Genomic DNA, 20353 nt, shown 5'->3' on the forward strand with positions numbered 1-20353 from the left:
CCAAAGAAGTGGTGACACTCTCTTGTTCTTGAAGTGCAGGCCGTACAGTGGTACTATAACTATTTGGCCCTCCGAGCTCTTTTTCACATGATGAAACCCATGCCCGGACACCAGATAGGTGAAAGAAGACATGGGGATAGGGTACATAAGGTTTGATTAAGAAAAAGTACCATTCTTGGTCAAAAAGCAAAAGGAAAAAGGGTTGACTTTGAGCCAAGGGCACCATTGGAAAGAGGAGACTAAGCCGGACCAAAAAGCTAAAAGCCGCTTTTTCAAAAAGCAGCTCTAGGACCCTGAAGCTAGAAAAGCAAAACAAGAACTTTTGACTAAAGTTGAGTAATATTTTACTATTAAAAAGACCAAAAGCAAAGTAAAAGGCAAAAGCAAAGCAAAAGCATCATTTTTTGGCAAAAAAGCAAGGCTTCCCCGAGTATAAAAGAAGCATGAGCCTCTCTTGAGCAAAAAAGCAAGGCTTCCCCAAGTATAAAAGAAGCATGAGCCTCTCTTGAGCATCAAGTTGGAGAACAACCTCTTCATCTTTAAGGTGTTGCTATCTTCGTTGAAGCGTGGAGATCATCTTCTTCTTGATCATGAACCAAATCATGGAGTTTTTTTATCATTGCTTGTTGATTCAGAGCGCCTTCATCGGCTGCAGTGCCACGTTATTATCTGTCTGTACGACGATATGGATCCATACAGAACCGTACGGAACCATACGAACAAAAAATTCAGAAACCGTAAAATAGCTCCAAAAACCCAAAAAACTGCTTTTTGGAGGTTCTTATTGCCTGAAAACCATTAAAACAGGTTTTATATCAGTTTTCTTGCCAGAAGAGCTTTCCATGTTTTTCTTCATCGACATGGCTGTAGGAGTTATGGAGATTACTCATGGGATGAGCTAGTGATACTTGGACTTGGATTGGAACTAGAACTTGGACTTGGACTTGATTGGAACTAGAACTTGGACGTGGACTAGAATTTAGAATTTGAATTTGGACTCGGAACTTGGACTTGAACTTAGACTTGGATATGAACTTGGACTTGGATATGAACTCGGACTTGGATATGGACTTGGACTTGGATTCATTGGATTTGGATATTGGATTTGGTACTAGCCCGGTGAGAGATGTTGGAGAATGCACAGGCGGAAGCATAAATTGAACAAGAGAGAGAGTAGAGAGAGCTTGTGGACAAGATCACCTTTTATATTAGCATGAAGGCTTTACAATGGCAAGTAGCTAGCAAGGAGTGTTGAACTTGTGCAAAGGAATGGATGAATAAAGTGTACAATGGGAGGCCCCTTATATAGGGAGGCCAGAAGCTGGCTAACTACATTATGAAGCTAGCTGACTGGCCCATGACCAATAATCATGAGAAAAAATAGGTAAAATCTCATAAAATGGGTACTGGCCAAATACATTTAGGTGCACTAATTCTAACACCCCCTCTGTAGCTCATAGTGTGCAAGAGTCTGAAGAAGATAAGCTGATGAAGATGCAACCATGGACCCTCCAGCACCGTGAATATTGGAATCACCTCGGAGAGAGCACCCGCCAACCTGTTTTCTCGAAACAAAATGCCACCACGAATAGCAAGAAACTTTGCTGGCTACGAATTCCCACACAAGTGTGCAGTGAAAGCTGTAGGGGGGTTGTGACCGCATGTGGAAGCAGCGGGAAGCCTTCTTGAGACTTTGGAGGCCTGGCCCTTTCCTCGCAAATAGAGGCGGTGACCCCATTTGGCATTAGAGACCACCTGTATGGTTGTCCCCCCAACCGCCCCCCTCCCCTCCCCCCCTCCTCCGGTATGAGATAGCCTTCTCCTCACAGAGCGGCCAGCCTGAGGAGAAGCATCTCTTCCCCTTTGATCATTTGTCTCCCGCTCTTATATGAGGCGAGTTTGTATCTAGTCTGTTGTGGTTGTACTTAGCTCTTTGTGGCTATTTTCTCTTTAACTAATTGAAGGATCTTTTTCTCGGAAAATAAAAAGTGTGCAGTGAACTCCAAGAATAGATAATGAGCTGCTGGACACACCATGCCCAGAATCCCCAACAATGGACGAAAAACACATCACGTTCCAAAAGCCTCGAACAATGAACTCGGAACAGATCCAATTCATAATCTCTGCTGCACAAAAGATAACCATGTACTTCGAATCATGGTCCCCATACACCAGTAAGTGGAGTTGAAATCAGTCCCCTCTCCCACCCACAAGCCTCCTCTGGCTGGAAGCACATGGGGGAAACTGCATGTATACTAGAGAAGTACACCATCTGGGTCATCTTGAGCTGGAAGCGCCCTGGGAGCCCTAGAAGTGGTATTAGAATAATCAATAACACTATCGTTTGTCGTGTCTTCGCCCTTTCTCTGAGACGAAGACTTGTCCTTGGTCTTGTCCTTCTTCTTGGACAAACAATCCTTGGACAAATATCCTCTCTTCCCACAAGAGAAGTAGTGACTCCGACCTTTCTTCTGAATTGAGGAAAGTGCGTGGTCAGAACTATTGACAGACACCTTCAACTTACCCTGTGAAACAAGGACGGACTCCTTCTCCAAGAATAGGGAGCTAAGATCATCAAAATCCGACTGAGTGGATGTGACCTGGCACCGCAAAGATCGAGAAATCACATCATAGTCCGGGGGAAGCTTGGTGAGGATAAGTGGAGTCAGCTGAGCACTTTATGGGTATCACAGCATAGTACCCATTCTTTCATGGTATCAGAGTGGGAAACATCTACAGGGACCTGCGTTTTGTATTCCCATGCTGTTGTTGACTGTTTACAGCATATAAGAGCTGTTCACTTGCTGCGTTTTCTTCATCAGTAACTTGCGTTTTCCTGTGGAGCTGCGTTTTCACTCGGGATTGCCTCAAGTGCTGCAATTTCTTTCTACAGAGCTGCTTTACAGCCTTTACCACTTGAGAGTCATTCTCTTCTCTTCTCTTTCTAGTTCCCTCCCGCCCACCCTCTCTTCTAGTCTTTCTAAAGGAGGCTTGGGCTCTTGGAGGTGATGGCTTCTGGAGATCACCATTCTCCCCTCTTGGGGATTCTCTCCTCTTCCCCTCATCCCTTTGGATGAGTATCTTCCTTCCCTTGTGTTGTTTCATGCTGATGCTATTATTGCAGATTTTCTCTCCTCTCTTTCAGAGGAGGATAGTGGTTCTTCTACAGAGCAGGTGGATGATTTTGTTGAGATATCCTCACATATTGTGGAGCTTCCTACTTTGGCGGTTTCTCTCTTGGCAGTTGCTTCTTCTTCTTATGTTTCAGAGGAGGCATCTTCCACTATCTTGGAGTCTGTCCCTACTTCGAACCTGGAAAATTTAGCTATCACTGATGATCAGTTTGTTCCAGTGGCTGTTTCATTTCCTTCTTCTTCAGAGGAGGATTCTACTTCGGTCTCGATACTTGTTGCAGATGCAGAGGAGGTACCACATTTTTCGGAGCTATCTATGGTTCCATCTCCTGAGGGCTTCTCGATCCTGGTGTTTCGTCTTCGATATCTTCTCGATCTTCTCGTGACTTCTTCCGGAGACCTTCTCGGTATTCAGATGTACCATATCTTTGCGAGCTTTGTGCCTTTTATGAGGAGGTTGTTCCTTCAGACTCTTTGGAGGATTTTTTGCAGCGTACCGAACTTGGTCCACCCATTTGGTGCTGAAGAGGAGGTGTTGGAAATTATTTCATCCCCAGATGGACTTTCCCATGCACATTCATGCTAAGCCTTGCATATGCATCTAAGCCCTACATATTTTTTTGCCTATTTTTAGACATTATTTCAGATTTTTTATGCATTGTCAGCCAGTCCTCTGATTTGCTACTGGCTGACCAGCTCCTCTCCCACCTATATAAAGGTGGCTAGGCTTACCATCATTATCATATCTTTGCGAGCTTTGTGCCTTTTATGAGGAGGTTGTTCCTTCAGACTCTTTGGAGGATTTTTTGCAGCGTACCGAACTTGGTCCACCCATTTGGTGCTGAAGAGGAGGTGTTGGAAATTATTTCATTCCCAGATGGACTTTCCCATGCACATTCATGCTAAGCCTTGCATATGCATCTAAGCCCTACATATTTTTTTGCCTATTTTTAGACATTATTTCAGATTTTTTATGCATTGTCAGCCAGTCCTCTGATTTGCTACTGGCTGACCAGCTCCTCTCCCACCTATATAAGGTGGCTAGACTTACCATCATTATCATGTCTCTTTTCAGCTTCTGCAGTGATAGGCAACATCTACGAGACCTCCCTCATGCTGCTCCACGTGATGTACTACCTTTTCTGGTGATATTCAGTAGTGATCTTCTTTTCTCCTTTATGCTTGCTGTCCATATACAGTGTGGTACAGTTCTTGCAGCATTTCTTTGTGGGTATCACAGCATAGTACCCATTCTTTCATTGCTACAACCCTTGAGACGTGCAAGAGTTTCAAGTCTGGGACTCAACAATAGGGGCAACAGAAAGTCAAAGACAAGGGTGGCCAGTCCAAGGCCAAGGATTATAAGGAGAAAGCAAGTGGGGGAGCCTCGGTGATGGCTCACCCCAAAGAGTGTTGTGCCAAGTTGGGTGTTGGATAGTACTTTTATTGTGACTCCACCGAGCATATTGGAAGGGATTGTCCGAAGAAGACGAGGAAGCAGAATGGTAAGGACAAGGAGAAGTCCAAGGAGAAGGCCTGCTTGTCTGCCGCCGCAGCCGTACCCACAACACCAGCACCATCCTCATCACCAAACCACAATAGAGGATGTCTTTGATCTGGAGTTAATGGGAAGTGGGCCCGGATCTTGGAGGACGGGAATGCTTGGCTCTTGGAAGGGTCTCTGCCTAGTCCTCAAATAACACCAATGGGCCTTGGGTTGAGGGGTGGGTTGTGTTCCGTCCATGGTCATTCAATCCCCTCAAGTGTCAGCGGGGCTGAGAATGTGTCACGTCCACTTGATGGGGTCCAAAGAAGTAAGTGATGGATGGTTGAGTGGTATCTTGCTGAGCCTAACACCGTGTATGTGGCTTTAATAAGGTCACTCGTTGATGATGTGCTCTAGTAAAAACGACCCAAGGATTTGTGGTCTCTGTAGTATACCATCTGCATGAGGGGAGCAAACCCTCCACGAAGAGACAATGAAACCTTCCCCAAATCTCATGGTACACCGGGCATCTAAGTAGATAGTGCTGCTTTGTCGTGACCTCCCTTGCCTTGCATTGTTTGCAAAGCTGTGCCTCTTGAGGTATACCCTCTGCTGTTTCCTTGTCTCTATCTAAAGGTGGTGCGAAGATACCCTCAGATGACCAATGGCAATCCTTATGGCATATCACATGTCTGCACAGGCATTCTGGTTTATCATTGAAACAGTCTTCCGTGATTCTCAAGGAGACTGTGGAACTGAAGCTTTGTGGGAAGCTCCGTATGGGACAATTGAATGAGTGCACAGAGCGGAAGCAAATAAGCACTAGAGTGTGTTGAGCAGAGAGTGCAAGAGAGAGAGAGAGAGATATGGAGCAACTATGCTGAATATACTTAAGTGATACAGTCCCAAGCAAGAGACAGAAAGTGTCTCATAAGTGAGGGAGCAAAAGAAAGACTAGGCAAGATGAAAAAGTGAGAGGCCAACCCACCTATTTATAGGTAAGAGGGGCTAGCTGAGTGGACACGATAAACTGGCCGACTGGATACAGTGTAGCTAGCTGACTGGGGAAAATCCATCTAGACTGGGAAAAATCCATCTAGACTGGGGAAAATCCCAGAAAAATATATAATAAAAGGGGTGGCTAGCCCACAATCAAGGGCCATGATAAGGGACCAAAAGGGACACAAGATATGGGCAGAAACTGGGGATGAATATGCTAACATCCCCTCTCAGCACCCGATGCTGAACATACTCCGAGAAGCCGAAGATGAGGAGCCAAGGAAGCTTGAGAAACCGGCTTGGTGAACAAATCTGCAGCATTCTCTGCTAAAGGACAATACTCCAAACGCAAATCTCCAGCAAGAACCCGTTCACGAACATAGTGATATTGCATCTCAATGTGTTTCGTACGAGCATGAAACACAGGGTTCTTGGCGATGGCGATGCAACTTTGATTGTCACACCAAAGAAGAGTAGATCCGGTAGGAGGACAACCAAGCTCCTCCAATAATCTCTGCAACCAAATCACCTCACATGCAGCATAACAAACCGCATGATACTCTGCCTCTGTAGCATAGTTTCCACGAGTTTCGGAAACGGGGGTGCGGAGCACGGCGGGAAACGGAGTTTCGGAGTTTCGGCCTTCGGGAAGAAACGGGGAAACGGAGTTTCGGTTTTAGGGTTTAATACATACATATATAATTAATAAAAACATTACAAAAGCTTGAAAAATACATCTTTGCTTAAGTAACAAGTTCAATGTCAAAGACTCAAATGATAGATCAAAATTCAGAAATGACAACTGTAGGCTCAAGCCTCAAAAGAGTCAATACAAAACAAGATCCATCATCCATCATCCATCATCCATAATCCATAATCCATATGTATAGACTATAGTAAATACAAAACATGATCAAAAAATATCCATGTGGCTGGCAGGCTGGCAGCAGCTGCTGGCATGACAAAATCCTAGAGCTAAGTGCTCCAAAAATCACTCATCAAGATCATCCATGGAGGAGTCATCCTCCGACTCATGAGAGTCAGGCTCAGATGAAGAAATGGTAGGATCATGGTCCTCTGCCTCTGCTGAAGTGGAAGCGATGGATCCCCCCCTCTGCCTCTGAGAATGGGTGGTGCAGCGGGTGTTGTGGCTCGGCACTGTCAGCTCCTCATAAAGCAAGGTGTACATATCACGCTCATTCTGTGGGATCTCTGGGATGAACCTCTCCCTCATGATGTCGATCTTATCCACATTCACCTGTGAAGGCTCCGGATGTCGGGCATTCCTCTCAAGGAGCTGGAGGTTGCAATGACAAAACACCAACCGCTCTAGCTGAGCGGTACTCAGCCTATTCCTCTTCTTTGTATGGAAGAGGGCCCAAGTGCTCCAATTCCTCTCACATGGACCCGAACTGCAATCCTGTGAGAGCACTCGAATGGCGATGCGTTTCTGTTATTGAAATGCACATACAATTAGAAATTAGAACTAAGTGGAAACAAGAAAGATGCACATTGTACAGTGTACTATGTAAACTGTAGTTAAGGGTAGTGAATTACCAGCGTGGGAGCACAATTTCCATACTTCTCCCACCATGAGACAGGCTGTAGCTGAGTCTCTCGAAGCTTTGCAGTCTCTCGACCAAAGCTCCCTGTCTGGTTGCGAAAGGCCAAGAGATCATCCTCTATACATTTCAGCATGTGCACATTACCAGATGTCAAGTTCCTCATGTATGTCATGAAGCCTTCTTCTAGCTCCTCGTTCTCGTATTGCTCCTCATCTCGCCACAAAGGATGCAATACATGTGCTACTGCATGAATCGGCCTGTGAAACCAATCCCATCGCCGATTCCACACAGCCTTGATTTCATCAACCCTTTAGAGATCAAACCATAAGATAAAAAAGGACAAAAAACAAGAGTCAAGAGTCGAGACCAATGTAAAGACTCAAGAGTAAAATAAAGATAAGAAGTAAAGCAAGGGTAGCCATGACTGAGGAGACTTACTGCTCTGCTCTCAAGTAGTCTTGCTTGTTGAGAGCCTCCCCAATCTTGTCCATGTACTCGTATAAAAGGCCTAGAGTACTGCCCTCCATGTCTGTAATGCGTAACACTGTGTAGATGGGGTTGAGAGTTTTGATCAACCCCTCAACCTCTACCCACCACTCCTCTCTCATGACATCACGCACAAAAGCTCTTGCCTTGGGGCTCTCTCTCTCATCCCACTCTAGCCATTCATTTGAGTAGACAGTGCGTACCAACTCTCTGCGGACTCGCAGGAGTCTCTCAAGCACAATGAACATGTATGCAAATCTGGTGGCTGCAGGCTGCAATAGCTCAAGAGTGCTGTAGGCCCGATACATGCTCAAGACTTTTGGCCTCTTCTTCACAAACTTCACCATGCTTCGTGCGGTGCAAAAGATGGCTTCAACCCATTGTATTTGACCTATGTCCTCAATCAATAAGTCGAGGCTATGTGATGCACAAGGGGTCCACACAATGGCTGGAAATTCATCCTCTAGCATAGAGCCCATAGACTTACAATTACTTCCATTATCTGTCACCACCTGCACAACATTCTCAGGCCCAACTTGCACTATAGCCTCCCTTATATGTGTCCAAATAAATGCACCTGTAACTGTGAGACCTGGGAGGGAGGCATCAATGGCTTTCAAAAACATAGTGCCTTTGCAGCATGACACCAAAACATTGTATACATTTCTCCTGCGTACATCTGACCACCCATCACACAATATAGTGCAGCCATACTTTTTCCATGTTTCCTTCAAGGGCTCTAGCTGCACTTCTATGCATGATTTTTCCCGCTTTAGCTCTCGTGTCCGCAGAGCCTCAGATGTAGGGCCATCCCACTCGCATCCAATGCGGCTGATGGCCCTCATGGTCTTCCTCCATTGATTTGTCTTGGCCACATGAAAGGGAATGGCACACCGTATGAACATCCGGGTGAGCTCCCTAGTTGCCTCTGCAATTGCTTGCTTTTGAAATCCTGCTTGGATGCTAGCCCTTTGTACAGTATTTTTTGGAGGGGTGTCTTGTGAATGTGATACATCACCTGGCAAAGGAGTCCTCCTTGCATGCACACCCGACACTGAGGTAGAGGAGAAATCTGATCCTGTGTCTCTGCCTCTGGCCCTCTTTGCTGCTGCTGCTTGACTTGAACCAGCTTCATGCTCTTGACCACCCATTGCTGTAGATACTTCCTCTTCGGGAACGGCAAAACGCTTTTGCCTCCACATTTCAAGGCTTTTCCGAACATCTAGAGGAACAGAGGGGCATGGCCCTACATCTTTGTTTGGAACATGAGCAAGATGGTCCTTCACACGGGTGACACTCCCCGTTTTGACCAACCCACAATATTTACATCTCCATTTCCTGGAGCCACCAGATCCTGCATAAGCCCCCACTTGCTCCACATGCTGCCAAAAAGGATCCGGAGTCCGAGCCATGTTACTTACTTGTGCGGTTCGAGGTCGGAAGACTCGGAGAGATTCGAGAAGTGGAGGCTGTTTTTCTGGTCCTGCAGGCTGCGAGCAAGGTGTGACTCCTTCTTGCTTGGTAGAGCTTAGATGGCAAAGGTGGAGGCCCCAAGTAGAGAGGTAGAGGGCGTGGTAGAGGGCTGATGTGGAGGTAGAGGAGTAGAGGGCAAGGTAGATGGCTAGAGCAGCTCCAAACAGGCGGCGGAAAGAAGCGAAAAATGCCGGCGAAGAGAGCACGCGGGTTTTTGAACCCTGGAAAAAAATAAAAGCCAGAAACGCCGTTTCCGTTTCTGGAAACGTTTCCGAAACGTTTCGGCGTTTCGGTGCTCCAGAAACGCCGTTTCTGGAAACTATGCTCTGTAGAGGAAAGCGCCACAGTAGGCTGCTTTTTACTGCTCCATGAAATGGCTCTAGACCCAAGTGAAAAAACACAACCAATTGTCGAATGCCGAGTATCTGGATCTCCAGCCCAATCTGAATCAGACCATCCAAGAAGAGTGCATCCTTGGCCATAGAAGATGCCAAAGTGCAGAGTGCCACGCAAGTACCGAAGAACTCTGAGAGCACACCGCCAATGCTGCTGATGGGGTTTGGATGATAAAGAACTCAATAAGCTGACTGCGAAACACACGTCCAATTGGGAGTAGGTCAACCAAACCAAACAGCGGACGAGAACTCGATACTGTCCTTGATCAATCCTTGGAGAAGCATTAAGAAGAGAAAGCTTCTCACTAGTATCCATAGGAGAAGATACTGGTTTGTATCCAGTCATCTGAAATCTGTCAAGAATCTCCCGTGTGTACTTCTGCTGAGAGAAGAAAATGCCCTTTGGGGTCTGCCAAATCTCAAAGCCAAGAAAATAATGCAGAAGGCCAAGATCCGTCATCTCAAACTTTGTCTCCAAAGCATCCATGACTGAACGGATCCTCACAGAATAAGAACTTGTAAAGATGAGGTCATCAACATAGACAACAATGGTAACAATCAACCCCCTCTCAAGGAGGATATTAAGGTTTGAATCTGCATGAGAACGGCGTAGACCGAGCTTTTGAAAGAACTCATCAATCCGCTGGTACCAAGCTTGCGGAGCTTGCTTCATACCATATAAAGCTTTCTTCAGCCGGTACACTTGATCCTGTTTACCCGGAACAACAAATCCCGACGGCTGATCAACATAAACCTCCTGTGTAAGCTCTCCATTCAGGAAAGTTGACTTGACGTCCATCTGGAATACGGGCCATCTATGATGTCCTGCAAGAGCAAGAACAGTGCGAATGGTAGTCATCCGGGCCATCGGAGCGAAGGTCTCATCGAAGTCGACTCCAGGGTGCTGAGCATAACCCTTGGCAACGAACCTCGCCTTGTGCTTGGCTAAGCTGCCATCAGCTCGGAACTTCGATTTGAAGATCTAGCACACACTAATCACCTTCTGTTGCAGTGGCCTAGGCACCAGAATCCAAGTGCCATTCTGTTCAATAGCATCCAGCTCTGTCTGCATAGCACGACGCCAAGGCTCATGTGAAAGAGCCTCGTCCATAGAAGTGGGATCAGAAGGACCATGAATGATAGAGGACATAAGAGCATAGTTAACAAACATGTTGCCTTCATGAATTTGTTTCCCTGAAACTCTGGAAGATCGCCTAAGACAACTAGGCGGAGGAGCAGAAGGAAGCTCACGTAACCCAGAATCATGAACTGTCTGAAAGTACCATCCAAGCACAGATCTGCTCGAACTCGCTGGAGGAGGAGCAGAGTCATCATCATCTGACTGAGAATCCACAGCTGGAGGTGTAACAGAAGCAGAGGGAGGAGGAAGGCGGCGGAGGAAGAAGCTCACCACCCCCCTTAGAAGATGTAGAAGTCTCGTCGAACACCACATCACGGCTCACAACAACTTTGCCAGCCTGCTGATCATAAAGATGATATGCCTTGGACATAGTGCTGTATCCGAGAAAAGTCATGCGCTGAGACTTCGAGTCCAACTTGGAGCGATGCTCCTTAGGCACATGTACATACGCCGAACAACCAAATATCCGAAAATGAACAACAGAGGGCTTCTCATCATGGAAAGCCTTATATGGAGTTTTATTTGGAAGCGCAACAGTAGGAGACGTGTTCTGAATGTAGATAGCAATGGAAGCCGCCTCAGCCCAAAAACGTTGAGGTAATGAAGAATGCTCAAGCATAGCACGTGCCATCTCCATAATGGTTCTATTCTTCCTCTCTGCAACTCCATTCTGTGATGGAGTATATGCTGTAGTAAGCTGTCTCCGAATGCCATGGGTCCTGCAATATTGCTGAAACTCCTGGAATGTAAACTCACCCCTTCTGTTGGTCCTGAGAGCCTTGACCAAGGAACCGGTCTCTTTTCCACCTCAACTCTCTAATCACAAATGTGCTGAAAAGTGTAACTCGTGGTGGTGCCCGGGGGACTAGGGCCTTTGACACACTTGTTGATACCATCAATGCATATCAAAACACTTAAACATGGCCACACCCTTAACACATATCCATCATCACTTTGCATAAAACATAAAAGCTGGACAAAACATCCACAAATGCTGAAAATGGATCTTGCACATGTGACACCACGTAGAGGCCGGAATGGGCCGACCCCCCCTTGGAGTATTTTATTACCCAAGGAGAATAATATCATGTACAAGCTTTGAGGGCCTTACTCTCCCCACGGGAGATGCCAGATTATCCATATACAAATGCCATAACACAGCCCAACACGAGGCTACCAAGCCGGAACATAGGCTGTAGAAATGCCGAGCCAACAACATAATCCATATACCTCCGTGTGGGTACTAATTCTTCCCCAAAAACCACGGGTCTTCATGCAATAGAGCTGGTACAGCAAGTACAACTCTCCATTCAGCCGGTATAGCAGGTACAATGGTTGGTACAGCCGGTATAGTGGCTGGGACAATAGGTACGGTGGTTGGTACACTCGGTACGGTGGCTGGTACAGCAAGTACAACAAGTACAAATGTTGGTACAGCATGTACAATGACTAGTACAGTAGGTACAGTGGTTGGTACAGCAAGTACAGAAGCGGGTACAGCCGGCACAATGGGTGGTACAGTAAGTACAACAAGTACAAGGACTGGTACAGCCAGTACAATGGCTGGTACAATAGGTACAAAGGCTGGTACAACAAGTACAATGGCTAGAAATCATAATAAATGATTAAATACCCTTACCTTCAGTATTTCTTCGCGATGGAAGCCTCCAAAACAGTCCCCAACAGTCGGTATTCTTCATGGGCAGCCTTCAAGAGAGAGAGAAAGACAGTAGCCATCATTAGGGCAGCCTGTAACGGTGGTAGAGGCTAGTGTGCAGCAAGAGAGCCTCTATTAATGAAGAGAGAGGGCTCCAATTTATAGATTTGGGCCTCCCATGAGCTAAAATGGCAAGAGAAGGCTACAATGACAAGTGGAGGGCCACACAATAGCTGAAGTGACAAGTGTGAGGCCACTTGTCTCACTTTGATCCATTTTCTGACAAGTGTCAGGCCACTTGTCTCACTTTGGTCCACTTTCTTGCCACATGTCCCAATCTAAGAGATGGGTCCTTCCATAAACTTTATCTCTAAAAATATCCCAACTGGTAGACATTCTGTCATAGGCACTTTGCCAACTCTTGGTATCTGCTCAATTCCAGATGTAATGACGCGAACAGAATTTCCATCGGAGTCGGGCCAAAAATAGCAACTCTCCTAAATTTTAGGAGTGTGGTTCCTTTGTATTCTAGGATAATTCCCCATTCCCAAAGCTTGTGCTTTCCAAATATTTAGACATCCTGGAGTCCACCAGACTCCTTTCATACTGGGAAATGTCCAGGCTGGTGACAAAAAGCCTCATCCTTGGACTTCAGAAAGAAGACCCAAGTATATCTGGAGAAGTCATCCACCATCACGAGCATGTACAACGCCTTACTCAAAGACGTGGTACTCATAGGACCACATAAGTCTACATGAACAAGAGCAAGTGATGTCGAAGATCTGTGTGTCGCCTCCTTCGGTAAGGCGGCTCGGTGTTGCTTCCCTTGTAGACAAGAGGAACAAACAGTAGATGGAGCCTTGATGGTCGGTAAACCCTCAACCAACCCATCCTTCGAAGCTTGCTGTAGAAGCTGATAGCTCAAATGGCCAAACCGAGCATGCCAAAGAGCAGAAGAAGAACGAGAAGAAAGCAAAGCGATCAACTTGTACAGACCACTATCTTGGACTCCGTGAGCCAAGATGCTACCAGTCTCCTTATCACGAATGGTAATCTCATAACGAGAGAAGATCACCTTTGCACCCTGAGCTGTAAGAGCACTCATTGACAAAAGGTTAAATGCCAAATCTGGAATGTACAGAACGTCAGAGAAGTACCTTTTGTCCTTGGAAGTGGAAGATGGGGATGGTGTCATGTCCATGCACTGGCACGGAAGAAGAATCACCCAAAGTGATCTCGCCTGTCTTGGCAGTGAAGTCCTCGAACCAATCTCGATGGGGTGTCATGTGAGTAGTAGCACCGCTATCCACAATCCACGATTGCGACTGAGAAGTCACAAGAGCAGCTACACGACGAGTACCTGCTAATAGAAGAATGCCATCATCCTTCTTGGTTTGAGACACCGCTGTAGAGGAAGAGTTCTTTGCTTCTTCATCCCGCTTCTTCTTGTAACATTGGGTCAACTTATGACCCTTCTTGCCACAATAATGACACTCAATGTCCTTGTTTTTAGAAGATCTGCTTTTGTCTTTGTCTTTATCCTTGGAGTTCTTGTCAGAATCCCCTTTCCCTTTCTTTTGTTGATTCTTCCCTTTATCTCGTGCAGCCAAAGCTCCATCAGAACCACCAGAGGTGCCAGTCCGCTCCTCAAAGCGAGACTCAATCCGAATAATGGAGGGGAGAACTTGCTCCCAAGTAACCGGAACAGGACGAGGAGAAGAAACAAGAGACCGAAAATAAGTAACTGGAACAGGACGAGGAGAAGAAACAAGAGACCGAAAATAAGAATCAAACCTCTCTGGAAGCTTGGAGAGAAGCCGAATAGCCATATCCTCTGTAGAGATATCCTTGCCACAAACAGCGAGCTCGTCTCGGAGATCTTTCATCTTAGAGATGAAAGCAGATAAAGATGGAAAGGCAGAAACTGACAAGTTCATAAGCTGCTTTTCCAACGCCAATATCCAACCCGGAGACTTAATCTCGTAGAGATTTGCAAATGCCTTCCAAACTTCATGTGCAGCATCTGCTGTACGCACATGAGAGAGAGAAAATCTTGACAATTCAACATCAGAAAGGAGAAAACACGACAATCATTCGCTTGCCAAATATCAATCTGTGCCTGAGTCACACCACTGGAAGCAAGGGTGGGAGGGGTGGCATTGGCAGGTGTAACAAGCCAATCCCAGAGATCCACGCCACGCAAGGCTGATTTCACTTTCACCTTCCACAAAGTGTAGTTGGAACCATCCAACTTTGTAGACTCACAGAACGTATGAAGTGAAGATGGGGCAGCCATCACAAAAGCTTGGGCTCAATCTCAGAAGTATGCACAATCTCCGAAGGAGTGTCCACCGCAGGTACCAAGGTTGCCACTAAAGCCAGAACCACCACAAGATCCCCTTTGCAAAAGGGAATGTCCACTGGAGAGGAAAGCGCTCCCAAAGGGGGGCTGCAGTTGTGAAAAAACAGGCCGCCTAGTTCCAAACTCCAAGAAGGAAGAAAACACTGATGAGAAAATACCTTCAGGCTGTAAGCGATGAAGCCAAAGTGAAGGGAAAGCAATCAGCAGCAACTGTCCAGAAAACACAGCATCCAGAGGGCTGCAAATATGAGAAAAACGCAGAGGTGAAGGGGCTGTAGATAGGGCACAATCTGGGGCAGCAGAGGGAATCGTTAAACTGGGAGCAATGATACCATGAATGAGTGCACAGAGCGGAAGCAAATAAGCACTAGAGTGTGCTGAGCAGAGAGTGCAAGAGAGAGAGAGAGAGAGATATGGAGCAACTATGCTGAATATACTGAAGTGATACAGTCCCAAGCAAGAGACAAAAAGTGTCTCATAAGTGAGGGAGCAAAAGAAAGACTAGGCAAGATGAAAAAGTGAGAGGCCAGCCCACCTATTTATAGGTAAGAGGGGCTGGCCGACTGGACATGATAAACTGGCCGACTGGATACAGTGTAGCTGGTCGACTGGGGAAAATCCATCCAGACTGAGAAAAATCCCAGAAAAACATATAATAAAAGGGGTGGCCAGCCCACAATCAAGGGCCATGAAAAGGGACCAAAAGGGACACCAGATATGGGCAGAAACTGGGGATGATTATGGTAACAACAGTCATGTTTGGCTCGTGTGAAGATGAGCTAGGTCAAGGCAGATGGTGCAGTTGACCTCTTGCTGAGATAGAAAGGGTGCATCTAGTCTATATTGACGGAGGGAGGTGGTCCAGACTCCTCTGGAGACCATGTAGATGAAACCACCTGGTGATGTAAGAGTACCAACGGATGCTATGCCATGCCTGTGCCAACTGCATGGATGACTTATTTCCACCCTGGGCAGATCGCTGTCCAGCTAGAGGAGGGCATCAAGGATCAAAGGGCCTGTGTGAAACTCAGCAATGACAATCTCATCTGGGCACTGATGGCTTACTCCTGATCATACGGGAGTACATCATGGCCTGCAACTTATGTATCTTCTGCCAATCTGCCTCTCCCATCTACTCTCTCTAGAGTGCACGACAAAGCATTCTTGTTCGGACATCATTTTACTAGTTTAATGATTTAAAAAAAGGCTCTATTGGATAAGTGTGAGCATAGACTGCGTGTGCGTGTGTGTGTGGAAAGATCACGCTTCTTGTGTGTTGCATTGTAGACAACAAATTGTTTTCTTTTACAAAAATGTTGTACTCCTTTAAAGTGTAGCCATAATCATGTGTTTAACATCTTTTTCCTTTTGTGGTTTTTTCAGTGTGGTTTCACATGATGATACTTTCAATGTTGGATGCGACAGTGGTTGGCCACGTTCCTGGCTCTTTGGATTTTGCCATCCCAAAAAGCATGAGAGGATCTGGCCAGCCCTTGCAAAGGTACTTTCATAACCCATTCACGCTGAACAATTTCTGTGCAGGACCATACAAAAGCAGTAATCCAAGGAAATTTAAAAAGAAAAGGGTACTTGGGGTTTGCAATACTAGTTCTTTAGCTTTTGGGTTAATAGAGACTAGGCAATGGAAGTTGCAAGGGTTTGACTAGCAGCTTAATGTGATGAAGTGTTGTGGTTAAGAAGGTAGTGGAAATGAACCCTCACATAAGTATATGGTTGTCATAATAACACTGATAGAGGCATGATTCTTCGAAGTACTTTGAAGCACAAAGTTTAAAATATACAGAGAACAGGAAGTGTGATACGCCTTTCCCTTCAGTGCTGGCTGACTAATTTTGCAGGGAATTGGGCAAGGTTTTGGACGACCAAACCTCCGGGTATGGGCACTGTTACGTACATGGACACTAATCTATTGGATTAGGGACCTAATCCAACCGGGTTAGATGGCCCTAAGAATAGGGTTTAGCAGATTGATACTAGGCTAGGGTTCGTGGATTGATAAAACAAGCTTAATGGTTGTTTATAGCAGGTTAGCTATTTATGGCACAGTTATCACTATATAAGTGCCTGGGGTATTATGAGACACAGTTGTGCAGATTCACTCAATCGTTAAAAAAAAAGAGAGTGGAAAAGCCCTCGCGGGGCAGAATTTTACCCAACCAACAGAATCCTCCAGCCAGGCCCAGGATTTATGCAGCCCAAACTCCAATTGCTATGGAGTTCCCTAATGTATGATGTTTCGGATGTAATGAGATGGGACACTACAGAAACAAGTGCCCCAGACTAGCTAATTGTATAGTGGTAGCAGCTGCTGAAGCGCCTAATCGACAAAGGGATCGGGGAGGAAACTGTGGAAGAGGCCGTGGTTGAGCAGCCAGAATGTATGGCAGAGGACGTGGATGGGTAGCCTATGTTAACACTGCCATTGGCGAGCCGTCTCTAGCAGATGAAGCAGGAGATCGGGCTCGACTTTTTGCCACTATTGACAACACCGGCGCACCGCAACAGTATGCTGTCATTCAGACCACAGCAACCCATGAAGGTGAGGAATTCAAACTTCTTATCGATTGCGGAAGCACACTCATTTTTGTCTCCCAGATGTCTGAGGAAATTAAGGTTAAATCAATACCCGATTAAGTCCATGACCGTGGAATTGGCGAATGGGAAGGAAGCATGGGGGGCCTAAATTTTTAGTATAAAAGGCGGGCCGCACTCATTGGTTCCCCATACTACAAGTGTGCATCTCCTTCGTACAAGAGGGCTGAAAGAACTCGGCTGGCTTCTAAGAGAGGGATTTGTACTTAAGAGTGGGAGAGCAGGATTTTGCAGCATTTTATCTCTACACTCGGCAACACGAGACTTTCCTTAATCAACAACATATCAACTTGGGATTTATCAGGGCTAATGAAGCGCCTAGAGTGGCCAAGAATGTTCATCTCAACGATGACCATCATGATGATGACATGATGGTCGATGACTTGGTCACTAAATTGGACATAAGGATCGCCTTGCTTGAGCAACACAGTTTGAACATAGTCACAAGGGACGGGGGACGGGGACGGGGACGGGACGGGGGACAGCCATATGTAGGGAACGGGGACGGGGGTAGGAACGGCACTTAAAAATTACTTTGTCAGTACCACCCACTCGCCTATACGGGCAAAGCTTGCATGTCCATGGTTGTGCACCACCTCCATGAGGGGATGGGGTGTGATTGACCTCATCCCACCATGTCCATCCCGTCGTCCTTCTACGGGTAGTTGGAACTTGAAGAGCCACTGCCACGAGGAGGATGCCATGGATGATGGATGCCTCCTTGTCACTTGATAGCTTGAGAGAGAGAGAGAGAGAGAGAGAGTGAGTGAGTGAGGCTTGAGCCTTGAAAGTTGAGGGAGAACTTGAGTGTGAGGATGGGTGTGTGTGTGTGTGTGTGTGTGTGTGTGAAGCTTGAGAGAGTGTGTGTGTGAGGGAGAGAGGATGTCTAAACCCCTTTGTACATTTATGATATAATGCAATTTCAACTGGTTTTACCAAAAAAAAAAAAAAGTGTGTGAGGGAGAGTGTGTTTTGAGAGGCTACAGCTTGCTTGTGTGAGAGCTTGAAACTTGAGACCTTGGTCCTTGAGGCTTGCCGCTTGAGGGGGAGAGAGAGTGTGTGTGTGTGAAGCTAAAGCTTGAAGTGTGAGAGGGAGTGTGTGTGTGTGTGTCTTCTTATAGGGAGGGAGGCAAGAGAGAGGCCAAGGCCCAAAGCCTCAAAGGCTCAAGGCCTATGGGCCAAGGCTAAAGGCTCATGAAAAGCCCCTCCCAAACGGCCAAAAAAAGGGTCAAAAATGTGACCATTGCCCAAACAGTTCCCTGCAGGCGTTCCCATGCAGCCGTCCCCCACAACCGTCCCCTCCTGGATCCGTCCCCGGAATGCCGTCCCTTGTGAGGGACGCCCAGCTGGGGACGTCCGTCCCCGTCCCACAGTGTTCCCGAGACGGCGTCCCCCCGTTCCAAGGGTCCGTCCCCTGTGACTATGAGTTTGAACCTTACGAACACCATTGTTATTATGCAAGCAACATTGATATACTTGGTAATTACAGGGGGAGTTGGGACATAATTATTATTATGCAAGCAACACTGGTAGACTTAGTAACTGGAGGGGGAGTTGGGACATCATTAGTGGCACCTTCTTTTACTCCAGAGTCCTATATAGGGGTGAAAACACATAGAACTCAGGAGACAGTTGACTCTTGGCTCGACGGGTGGGGTACACATTTTTAGTTCCATCCTTTCTTTGAGGATAAAAAGATACAGATGGTACAGGGGTTTCTAACAAGAAAAGCCCTTACTTGGCAAAAAGAGTTATGTGTGAAGCCCTCGATGTGGGTAGATTTGGAGAGAGTTTTCGGGGAAGAGTTCCACAATCCAATGTTTTGATCCGATTGTTGTTCTTGATCTGAAGCTGATATCCATCAGGCTATCCATCCACAAATAATCCCAAAATGGTGATAGAATCCATGTGAGTTGCTCGAGCTTACAACTCTCTAAATTTGAGTAGATTCATTTACAACTTGGGCACTATGTCGTACTTGTCCTCGGTCTGTAGCCATCTTCGATATGCTAAGATTTATGAAGAGACTTTGGCCAAGGAAAATCCAACAACCCTCTTTGACAGACTAGGTAGGATCTTAGCGTAGAGACAAGTTTAAGCATGGGAAGACTAGCAGAGATCAAAGTCAATCAGAGACTATGGATAGGAAGAAATAAAAAGAGTGGAGCAGACACTTCAGTATACGAGGGTCGGTGCTTCACTTGTGGTCAACAAGGGCACATGAGGACGAACCCCTCAGTCAAAGGGCAAGTCAAAGTCAAAGGGAGCACATGTGAGCAAGGTTAAAGATAAAATTACTTCAGTACATACTATTGTTTTAGATCATAGTTCTTGCAAGGGTTGTAGCTTCAAGATGAAAATTTGTAGTCCCATGAACCTAATACGAATGTATGGGCAATTATGGAGAAAACTGCACACATTCTTTTTGACCTTGGGAGTACTCAACTTCATGAATGCTAAGCTTGTGCATAAATTGGGAGTGGAGATGCATCACCAGTATTGTGTTGACATGTCGTCGGGCACTTAGTTTTGGAATCGGCGGGTGTCCAGATGCCTATAACTATACAGAGCTACTCAAAGTCATTAGATTTCATGATTATGAATCTAGATAGAGTAGATGTTATTATAGGTAAAGAGTGGTTTTATAACCACCATGTACAGAGAGATTGGAAGGGCCATAAGTTATCTTTCGTCATGGGTGGTGTCTAGTTTTGTCTATACGGTGATTTTGATGTTTGGGGCTGGGGGCTATGAGACCACATAGTTGAGGCTAGCCATATGGAATTGCAACGACACTATGTGGCAGGAGGGATCAGCAAGACCCTCACAGGTAGAGACATCATCTTCTACACATACACACCAGAGCCTCGAGAGGGGACACCATACATAGCGGTTACAAGATGGGGTCAGCCTTTTGGGGTGAGACCCGCACGTCAAGAGGTGTATGAGGCTCGAGAGGTGTGCGGTCCTCTACAGATTCACACCTCAGGCCGATTCTTAGCATTGTTCGGAAGGATGACGAGGCATGGTACCTATGGGTGC

General features: G+C 46.2%; 2 protein-coding genes across 4 annotated transcripts in view; one reads left to right on the forward strand and one right to left on the reverse strand.

Moving 5' to 3' along the window:
• The window catches only part of LOC147621300 (uncharacterized), a 101432-nt gene that overhangs the window by 11815 nt on the left and 69264 nt on the right, over window positions 1-20353 (forward strand). For all 3 annotated transcript variants that reach the window (XM_086824011.1, XM_086824010.1, XM_086824009.1), the window contains exon 2: window positions 16082-16199. In XM_086824011.1, the coding sequence (XP_086680137.1) occupies window positions 16093-16199 (107 nt within the window). In that variant the 5' untranslated portion in view covers window positions 16082-16092. The remainder of the gene's footprint in view (window positions 1-16081; window positions 16200-20353) is intronic.
• Window positions 6381-9071, reverse strand: LOC147621301 (uncharacterized). Its single transcript, XM_086824001.1, has 3 exons — window positions 7623-9071; window positions 7177-7492; window positions 6381-7069 (listed from the first exon to the last, which is right to left on the reverse strand). The coding sequence occupies exons 1-3, from the start codon at window positions 8870-8872 to the stop codon at window positions 6611-6613; spliced, it is 2025 nt and encodes a 674-aa protein (XP_086680127.1). The 5' UTR covers window positions 8873-9071; the 3' UTR covers window positions 6381-6610.

Source organism: Cibotium barometz, chromosome 30 (genome assembly GCF_041138505.1).
Source record: "Cibotium barometz isolate CiBa-2024 chromosome 30, ASM4113850v1, whole genome shotgun sequence".
NCBI classification, from domain to species: Eukaryota; Viridiplantae; Streptophyta; class Polypodiopsida; order Cyatheales; family Cibotiaceae; genus Cibotium; species Cibotium barometz.

Excerpts from the sequence above, each read along its gene's own strand:
- LOC147621301 (XM_086824001.1), bottom strand. The coding sequence starts at position 8,872 with ATGTGGAGGCAAAAGCGTTTTGCCGTTCCCGAAGAGGAAGTATCTACA. Across the intron at positions 7,493-7,622 it reads GACTACTTGAGAGCAGAGCA|GGTTGATGAAATCAAGGCTG; the intron begins GTAAGTCTCCTC and ends TGATCTCTAAAG. Across the intron at positions 7,070-7,176 it reads GAAATTGTGCTCCCACGCTG|AAACGCATCGCCATTCGAGT; the intron begins GTAATTCACTAC and ends TTTCAATAACAG.